This window comes from Scylla paramamosain, chromosome 16, assembly GCF_035594125.1.
Source record: "Scylla paramamosain isolate STU-SP2022 chromosome 16, ASM3559412v1, whole genome shotgun sequence".
Classification (NCBI taxonomy): domain Eukaryota; kingdom Metazoa; phylum Arthropoda; class Malacostraca; order Decapoda; family Portunidae; genus Scylla; species Scylla paramamosain.
Genome location: NC_087166.1, coordinates 14,806,318 through 14,816,303, shown reverse-complemented (window position 1 = coordinate 14,816,303; position 9,986 = coordinate 14,806,318). Strand labels below are relative to the sequence as shown.

General features: G+C 38.9%; 1 protein-coding gene across 1 annotated transcript; it reads left to right on the top strand.

The window, feature by feature from the left end:
- The first annotated feature begins 7,411 nt into the window (after window positions 1–7,411).
- Window positions 7,412–9,096, top strand: LOC135108187 (protein FAM200C-like). Its single transcript, XM_064018961.1, has 2 exons — window positions 7,412–8,487; window positions 8,632–9,096. Exons 1-2 carry the CDS (start codon window positions 7,412–7,414, stop codon window positions 8,966–8,968), a joined length of 1,413 nt encoding a protein of 470 aa, XP_063875031.1. The 3' UTR covers window positions 8,969–9,096.
- Window positions 9,097–9,986: the final 890 nt, after the last annotated feature.

Sequence of the window (9,986 nt, the reverse complement as noted above, 5' to 3'; positions counted from 1 at the left end):
TCAGGGCTCTCTCTCTCTCTCTCTCTCTTTACATCCAGGCTTGTATCTAGATATCTTAATGGAGTGGCTGTGAAAGTAATGTTTTTTGCTTTGCTTTGTTTTAGTTTTACATCCGCACCATCAAATCTATGCATGATCTTGAAGACTTAAGTCAGATCTTAGATGCTTCATCTCCAAAGAGATTAGATTTGTGTCTCTAAGTCTTTTTTCATGGGAAAGATTTCATCTCACACCTTCAATAATGTGAGTTGTTCATCTTTGATTTTTTTTTTTCAATAATTATTATCTAAATTGAGTGAAGAGAACGGTGTACCATGGTCAACTATTGTTCTGAGACATCTCCGCCAGTTTTTCTCACCCCCCAGCTGCTAACTCTGTACAAGGGCCTTATCCGTCCATGTATGGAGTATGCTTCACATGTCTTCCACTCATACTGCTCTTCTAGAGAGGGTGGAATCAAAAGCTTTTCGTCTCATCAACTCCTCTCCTCTAACTGACTGTCTTCAGCCCCTCTCTCACCGCCGCAATGTTGCATATCTAGCTGTCTTCTACCGCTATTTTCATGCCAACTGCTCTTCTGATCTTGCTAACTGCATGCCTCCCCTCCTTCCGCGGCCTCACTGCACAAGACTTTCTTCTTTCTCTCACCCCTATTCTGTTCACCTCTCTAATGCAAGAGTTAACCAGTATTCTCATTCATTCATCCCTTTCTCTGGTAAACTCTGGAACTCCCTGCCTGCTTCTGTATTTCCACCTTCCTATGACTTGAATTCCTTCAAGAGGGAGGTTTCAAGACACTTATCCACCAATTTTTGACCACTGCTTTGACCCTTTTATGGGACTGGCATTTCAGTGGGCATTTTTTTATTAGATTTTTGTTGCCCTTGGCCAGTATCCTTCCTACATAAAAAAAAAAAAAAAAAAAAGCCTTCAGGGGCATGGTACCGTAGATTTCTGTAGGGCATATTCAATGATTTAGAGTTCTTTTATATCCAAGTTCATATGTCCATTTTATTATTCCTAACACCTTATTAGCTTTCTTCACTGTTTATGCAATGTGTATGGATATTTACGGTGTATCACACAATATCTCCGCGTTATTGGTGTGACATAAATTGTAGTCACATAAAGGGGTAATTAGGATTAATCTACTATGAACTAAGTATTAGTTGTTAAAATATATAAAATAGGAAGTAGAAGTGAGCGGAATGCACCTCTACTTCTTATCTTATTTCCTTTGATGTTTGACATGGTTAACAGGCTGCGACTCTCGCTGCTTGAACCAGTTGCCTGCCAGCAGCACTTCAGTCCTATTAAGAGACATTCTCGGCATTCTACCTGTTTTCCTTAGTTAAATTCACTAAGTTGGCAATAACTTAAAATTCAGAACAATTGGATATCACAAGGGAGCCCTTGTCTTACCTATGAATGCACGACCAGTCAGCTGGCTTGAACCACCAGCAGACCGACCGCCCCTCACCACTGGCCGTCGCCATAACTCCCAGCCACGTGATCCACAGCCATCATTTGCTTATAATTATATTTAGTAATCGTTTTTTGTGATCACGTGTTAGCCGGGAGGCAGTTGGATGAGAGAAACCCCAAATAATTCTGGCAATGTGTCTCCTGACATCTAGGTTTTCCTGAATTATAGTCAACAAACATCTATCTTGCATCAGGGCAGCACACATTACATGGGGTCCTCGGTTTATGACGTTCTCGACCTACGGCGTTTCGTGTTTATGTCGCCATTTCCCACAAATTTACGAATAGATCACGGAACGTATACGAGGAAGACAGCTTTGTTTACATTCGCTATTTGTATGCCTTACTGGATTGTGCCACATTTGCTTTCTTTTGTTTGTGTTATCTTTTTTGGGAACTTTTTGCCCTTCATTATGGCTCTTCTGATAGCAGTACTTCTAAGGAAAGGAAAGCCATCTCCACAGAAGTGAAATTAGATATAATAAAACCCTCGGAGAAGGGTAAAAGACTAACGAACATTGGCCGGTTGTTTGGCCCAAGTCGCACGACTGTCTCGGCGATCATTAGCAATAAAAAGCGTATACATGTACATGTGGAAGGATCTGCTCATATAAAACCAACTGTGATTACAAAGCAGCATAGTGGTCTCATTATTGAGATGGAAAGCTTATTTGTGCTTTGGCTGGAAGACCAGCATTAACAGCATATCCCAGTGAGCCTTATGTTGATTCAAGAGAAGTCTAAAAGATTGTTTTGAGACCGTTTGAGAGCATAGGTGAGTGACATGGGTACTTATCAGTTCCGACTTAGGGCGAAAATCACAGTACATCGTGCCCTAGGAATGGAATTCCGGCGTAAATTGAGGACCCCCTTTACTTGGTTAGTGCCATTTATTTAAGGCCTCCCAGCAAACATAAAAAATGGACAGGGACAAATTGACTTATCGGGATCTCAAGTGCATCTCTATTCATTCACACTCATAGCAACAATGACAAGTACCTATTAATTACTTGTCAGTATTCATTGTGTCTTTGGTGACGCATAACTGGCTTTTTTTTTCAGGTTGAAATGCATTTTATTCAGTTAATTTTGTGGTATTTGTAGTGATGAGTGCAAGGCATACAAGTCACATTGATATCATTCAATCATAGATCTCACATGTTGGGCTTAAATGTCAATGTAGCTTAAACATGTGAATTAGAAAATGCGAAACTTTCAGAGCTTCATATGGAAATTTATTGAGAGAGGCAGAGGCCTTCCCTTCAGCTGCCTTGTCGTAAGAATCGTATTAGAGTCCAACTACCTTTGTAGAGAAGCTAGAAGCCGTGGGGTAAAGATAAAGGGGTGCCACCCCTTTATCTTTACCCGTCTTGTGAAAAGACGGTTCCTAACTGCATCCCTGAACCAATTTATGTATGATGTTCTATAAATTCTGTGTTTTTAAATTCACATTTTGTTACATTGACACCAATCAAGCTCGACATTTAAAGATCTATGGTTAAATGATATCACCGTGACTTGCAGCTTCATTCATCACTACAAACACCACAGCATGAACAGAACAAAATGTGTTTCATCCTGAGAACAGAGCTGGTCATGCATCACCAAAGACACAGTGAACACTGTCACTGGTGACATGCTTAATATTGGTCATTGTTGCTATGGGTGTGTGAGGAGGAAAGATGCAATTGAGGTGCCAGTAAGACATTTGTCCTAGCCCACTTTTTATGCTTAATGAGAAGCCTTAAGTAAAATGCGCTCACGAAGTATTGTGTGCTGCCATGATACAAGATCAGTGTTTGCTGACTGTAACATCGAAATCCTTTTCTTGAGGCTACCATGGTGTAGTGGTACCATACACTCTTTGGGGACTGAGGGGTCCCCAGGCATGGCAACTGTCGAAGGTTTGGAAAGGCATCCGTTCAGGATAATGGTTCCCAAATGCCAAAACCAAAGTCCTTCATAAGGAGGCACCATCCCAGCCCTAATAGACCAGGGAAACGACATAAAAACGAGAGAAAATTTAAAGTAAATATTGATGTTTTGTATTATCATGCTCAACATGATGTGAGCATCATCTGCCACTCAAGTGACCAATCATATATCCAGCTAGTATTACTGCCCCCGTACCCTCCTCGCCAACCACTAATATCTCCATCTAACCATCGGCTTCGAATACCGTCTCGACCGTGGCGGTGTGGTCAAGTCGAAGCTTTGGACTCATGTCTCACGTCTCAATCGAGCTAACCGAGCTGACGACTGACTCCCACCTCCACACCCCGTTAGTCTCACCTGCTTCTCGCAGTTGGGATGATCCTGCTGCCTGGCTTTGGTCGCATTGACGTGAGTTAGAAGACGTGACGAAACCAACACACTCGCAGTTTTTCATTACGTACACATCTGAGCTACTTATATTTGTGTTGTATTTTGTATATATTTGTTTTCCTTTATTGCATATTATATGGTACATGTTATATTCACTTTGCTGCTTATTAGCTTGTGTATGTTATGTTAACTGTCTATACGTACTTGAACCCAAGCGGGATCACAGTGTCCTTGATTAGCTGCACGCGCTATGACCGCTTCAGGTAGTGTATATTTAGTTTAATAATGATTAGGTTTTATTTCATACTCGTTTCACTACCTTATACTACAAGAAAGGGTACAACACACACCTAGTCACCAAACCTCTACCCATGCTTGTAACACTAGTTTTACTGTCCCTATTTTCTTATATATTTTTTTTTTCCACTTGTTCACTCGGTCTCTTCTGCACGAACTGCTGGGGTTGGCCACCACTTTCACATTATTCCTAGTCTAATTAACAAGAAAATCACAGTAAATCTAAAAATATCATACCTCAAAGGATAACTGAACATGTGTGACTGGTGGCATGAAGATTAACCCACTTGATTAGATGATCCCATTTGCCAAATGGATAAGTGTGAGTTGATTAACTGAACTTAACATACCTATTCTCACAGAATCCAGGGGGAAAAAAGACACTTTAGATCCATAACACAGCCAAAAGGTTATTTTTTAGAAGTTTTTGTCATACTTAACTTTCGAATTCATTACTTCTTAATCTTTTTAATACCATGCCCCATATAGCAAACTGTTCTTTCCTCCACGCCTCCTACCCTCTGTAGCAATGAATAAAATTCCCTCCCAGAATTTTTTTTTTTTTGTCTTTTATGGAGTATAAACTAAGCACTGGTGAGAGACTAGACACTGCTAAGCTATTAGATCTTGAATGCGTGGCTGAATGCATGCCATTGAGTGCACAGTTGGAGTCCCCATCAGCATTTAGCCTGTTTATGTATTTGGTCCTGACAACAACTAGCATGAACAAGGCAGCTTCACATAGATACATGGATCCGAACATAGAATTTGAAGAGCCCGGTGTGACATCAGAAGGTAAATAGGAAGATACTTAACCCAGAACGTGGCAAGATTCGGTTCTTGAGAACTTGCACCTCATCCGAAATATCAGCTACTTCACACTGGAATATGCATTAAAAACTTGTGAAAAACAGTAACATGCATATTTACAGTTTGCCAATAAATTTTTGGCTGCTTAGTATATATATATATATATATATATATATATATATATATATATATATATATATATATATATATATATATATATATATATATATATATATATAATATATATATATATATATCCACTAAAATAAAAGAAATATCAACAGCCTTAACTGAAAAGGTGCGGGATTGTCACAGATGTGTACAAAAAACTGGGAGAATAAAGGGTTTACCAGTCACCAACGAACAGTACACATACAGGTCCAGGATGAGTTAAAACCCTCCCTCCCATGGGTTTCGAGGGACATGGAGAGGGTCATAAAGTACAGGAAATAGTAAGAGTCCCTAAAACTAAGTAGACTAGTACACTATAGAAAACTAAAACTTTTGCATTTTTCATAAACTTTTCAATATCAGATCACGCTCTTGTTAAAGAGAATAGCAAATATAATTAGGGAAATTTCTTTTCCTAAGGTTTTGTTCCCCCTTTGAAAATTACTGACATCTCCCAGGTTAAGAACTACTGTTCTAGTACCTTAGCTGCCACTTCCTGCTCCCGATTCAAAATAAGATGAGGTGTGTTATATCCCTTTGGTTCATCTTTTCCTTAAAGATTGTAAGAAATAATCATATAAGACACAGAACATGTACAGGAATTCTCAAAAAGATGTCAGATGTATTACAATGACAGGTGTGAGTGAGAATTATTGTTATTTTATACCATCAGATTATTTTATGTACATATTTCAGCACTAGAAGTGTTTGAAAGTGTTGGGAAAAGAGAGAAGAGAGGCAGTGGCACATCTTGGTTGCCACAGTAAGAGATGGCTACCAGCACAACAATAATAAATAAAGGCATGAGTCTGTGGCACCATCTTGGTACTCACCTGACTACAGGACCATGGACATAACCCTGGAATATTGGTGATGCACCATGAAGGGCACTGTTGATAATGAGGAATCAAATATAATAGCTACACTTCCATGTAACATGTGGAAATCATTGGGTATATAGAGGAATCAGATATGATATGTACACTTTCATGTAACATGTGGGAATCATTGGGTATATATCAAAGAAAATAAGATAAATAATTACGTTCTGAGGTTCATTTCTTCATTACACATCTGAACATTAACCCATTTTAGAAATGGCCATATCTTTACATAGGAACTTATTTGAACTGAGGCCATGATGGCAAGTGAAATAATTTCCACACTTAGTGTTAAGTGCCTTTGTGGAGACCAAATTGGTGCCCATGTGTGGAGTTCGTAAGCAGCTGCAGGATTAGTTCGTAAGCTGGCTGCAGGATTACTATACGATCATAATGTGACATCACGGCATGCGTGTAATTTTGATTAGTGTAGGTAATCCCCATACAATCGTGATACTAATGTAATAAATAATAAGAATATTACATAATTTCCTTTAATTTAATTATAATGTAAGTTTACCCATACTAGAACACATACCGAAATACAGTTGAACATCATTTACTGAACACCTCCCTTTCCGAACAACTCGATTTTTTACAAATTTTTTAATTCATAATTGATTTGGTTGCGGTACTAAAATTCTGTTTTTGGTACTAAAATTAAGCTAACAAAATTACTTGATTTTCAAATACTAAAAGACATACTGCTATTTATTACTAATTTATAGTTTCTATAAATATTTTCCTCATTTTTATATAGTTGGAAGAGAGAGACAGTGGGTAAGATAGTAATTCAATCTTTGAAATAAGTTTTAATGTGATCCTGTTGAAGAACCTCAATGTAAACAAACAAGCTTCAGTGCTCAGGAGTAATCCCGAGTCTCCCGTGGCTTTCTCTATGACCCATAGTGCCGCACATCAGTACTGCATAACTGCATTTTCTCTGTAGCTTTTCCCTGCAGCAAGATGTCTAAGTGTTATGATCACCTTCATTTTGGTGGTGAGTGGGTTGCTCCTCTGTGTCACTATGTAAGGCTTCCCTCACTTGATTGGTGACAAAGAAAATACCTGTACAATCTAAACCAGTGGTTCCCAAACTAGGGGGCACGCCCCCCTAGGGGGGCGCGAGGAGGATACAAGGGGGGCGTGAAGTCATCTGCTCAAAATTATTTGTTTAATTAGAATAATAAAATCATTCAAAGAACAAATATCTGTCATTACATACATGCAAAGTATAATTATAGCAGTCACTCCAACCCGTTTTCTATTAAGCTAGTTATCTTTACACGTTTTGGACAAGTCAATGATACCAACCACACTGACGCCACTGAGGGACTCGTCACAAACTCCCAGTACTCCATCGACATTTGAGCACAAACCACAAAGCATTAAAAGAAAAGCCAAAGGAGTTCTTCACAGCCAAACTGCATGAGCTGAATCGTATGAAGCTGGACTCAAGCAGTGTTTTTCATCAAGAAACGTGGAAACTGGTGGAAGCATCTTACGAGCTGTCACTACTTATTGCAAAAGCAAAGAAGCCTCACTCTGTGGGGGAGACTCTTGTAAAACCCTGCCTTTTGAGTGCTGCAAATACTGTGCTTGGGGAAGAAAGCCAAAGAAAGTTATCAAAGATTTCCTTATCAGATAACACAGCGAAGCGTCGCATTGACGAACTTTCAGAAGACATAAAAGAACAAGTTTTGGACAAAATAAAAGCATCTCGCTTCTTTGCAATACAGTGCGATGAAAGTACTGATGTTGTTCACCTCTGCCAGCTGCTTGTTTATTCTCGATTCGTGGATGAAGGAACTGTGAAAGAAGAAATTCTTTTCTCAGCAGCACTGGAGGCAACAGCAAAGGCCATTGATGTTTTTTCAAAGGTTGATGAGTTTTTCCAAGAGCACAGTCTTTCATGGGAAAAATTAGTCGGTGTTTGTACTGATGGTGCCCCATCAATGATTGGATCTCGCTCTGGATTTGTGAAGCTGGTGAAAGAAAAAAATCCTGCTGTAACTGGGACTCACTGTGTTATCCACAGACAATCATTAGCAAGCAAAACTCTGCCTAGTAATCTACGCAGTTCACTGAATTTGGCAATAAAAGTGGTGAATTTTGTAAAGCATAGCTCTTTGAATTCTAGGCTTTTCGCAGCTCTTTGCTCAGATTTGGGCACTGATTATAAGACTCTCCTGTTTCACACCGAAGTCTGCTGGCTTTCCAAGGGAAACATGCTGAGTCGTCTTTACGAGCTCAAAGATGAAGTGGAAATTTTCTTGCAGAAGCAGAAACAAGACAAACTGTATGAAGCATTCAGAGAGGAAGACTTTCAGCTCTCACTAGCATACCTTGTGGACTTTTTTGAGGCTATCAACAACCTCAATTTGAAGTTACAAGGAAGAAACACAAACATCATTGCACACTCTGATGTGATCAGAGCTTTCACCGAAAAAATTCATCTTTGGAAACGAAAAGTACAAGTTGGGAACTTTTCATCGTTCTCACATCTGAATGAGCTCTTATCTTAGAAGAGAAACATTGAGCAGTATGACGTGACAAAAGAGGTTTTATCACATCTGCATTCCCTTGCTGAGGAATTTATGCACTATTTTCCAGATGTCTCAATGGAGAATTCTCTTTGGACATTGGTGCAGAATCTATTTAACACTGATGTGGAGTTGTTACTGGAATCACTGCAAGAGGAAGCCATCAATTTGAAATGTGACTCCAGCGCGAAAAGGGACTTTGAAACAATGAAGTTAGAAGAGTTTTGGGTGAAATATCTCCCCATGTACCCAAAAGTAGGTGAAGAAGCACTTCGTGTGATTCTTCCCTTTTCTTCTACTTATCTTTGTGAAGCAGGATTTTCAGCTCTTGTTGTTCTGAAAACAAAACAGCGCAACCGACTTGATGTAGAAAATGACTTGAGTTGTGCGCTGTCATCCTTCAATCCTAGAATTTCTGATCTTGTGAGGAAGAAGCAGCAGCATCCATCTCACTAAATTAGTTCATAAATTTTGCCTTAGTCTCATGAGTCATTCCAAATATTATATGCCATGTTTTCAAATTATTTTTTCTTAAAATTGCAACTCAATTTTGCCAATTTGCTGATGTTCAAACCTTTTTTTTCGCTCACTTTGAACCAAATGTTTCCTTTTTAGTTACTGGAATGTAGTATTATTTGTTTGAGTGGCTTTCATTATTAAAATGTAATAGAAACAAATATGTTTTCCTGAACAATGCTAAGAAATAAATGTAAGAATCATCTCATATGAAAAAAAAAAAAGAGGCACTGGGGGCGTGCGGGTCTACTGGAAGCAAAAAGGGGGCGTCAGGTAAGATAGTTTGGGAACCACTGATCTAAACAATATCTTATGACGAGTTCTTTGTCACCAAGTTTATTCTATACATCTTTCCTTGATAAATAATTTCTGAGCTGGAGATAATGTGGAACGGCCATCTTAACAGTGGGAGTGTTGGCCATTACCCGCTGGATGGGTGTCTGAGAACGGATTAATCTATTTTACATTGATTCCTATGGGGAAAATGGTTTTGTTTTCTGAACATTTCGGATTTTGAATGGCATTCAGGAACAAATTGAATTTGAAAACTGAAGCTCCACTGTACTTAGTATATGCACTGTATTCGATAGCTTATAAGATGTGCCTTTTTTCCAAAAAAAAAAAAAAAAAAAGTCTCAGAAAATGAGACTGCATTTTATAAGGCCAAGGTTCAGTTTTGGGGCAGTGGCTAAGTCTGTGTCAACATCCCATCCCAGAGTGCCTGTCAAGTGACGATGGAAACTATGGAGCGCCATCAGTAGCCCTTAAATAAAATCCCAAATATATTTGCACATGTAAACAAAGTGATGATTACTTCTGCACCACAAAAACGACTAATTTTTGCAAGGTAACTTACTGGTAATTCACATAAAATAACATTAGTCAGGAAGAAATTAAGTGACTGCTTACATTGCATGTAGCAAAACAAACTCATGGTCAGTTACATACCAAACATGGT

Coding starts and splice junctions, on each gene's coding strand:
- LOC135108187 (XM_064018961.1), top strand. CDS start 7,412: ATGAAGCTGGACTCAAGCAGTGTTTTTCATCAAGAAACGTGGAAACTG. Junction 8,488..8,631: donor TCACATCTGAATGAGCTCTT/ATCTTAGAAGAG, acceptor GAATCTATTTAA/CACTGATGTGGAGTTGTTAC.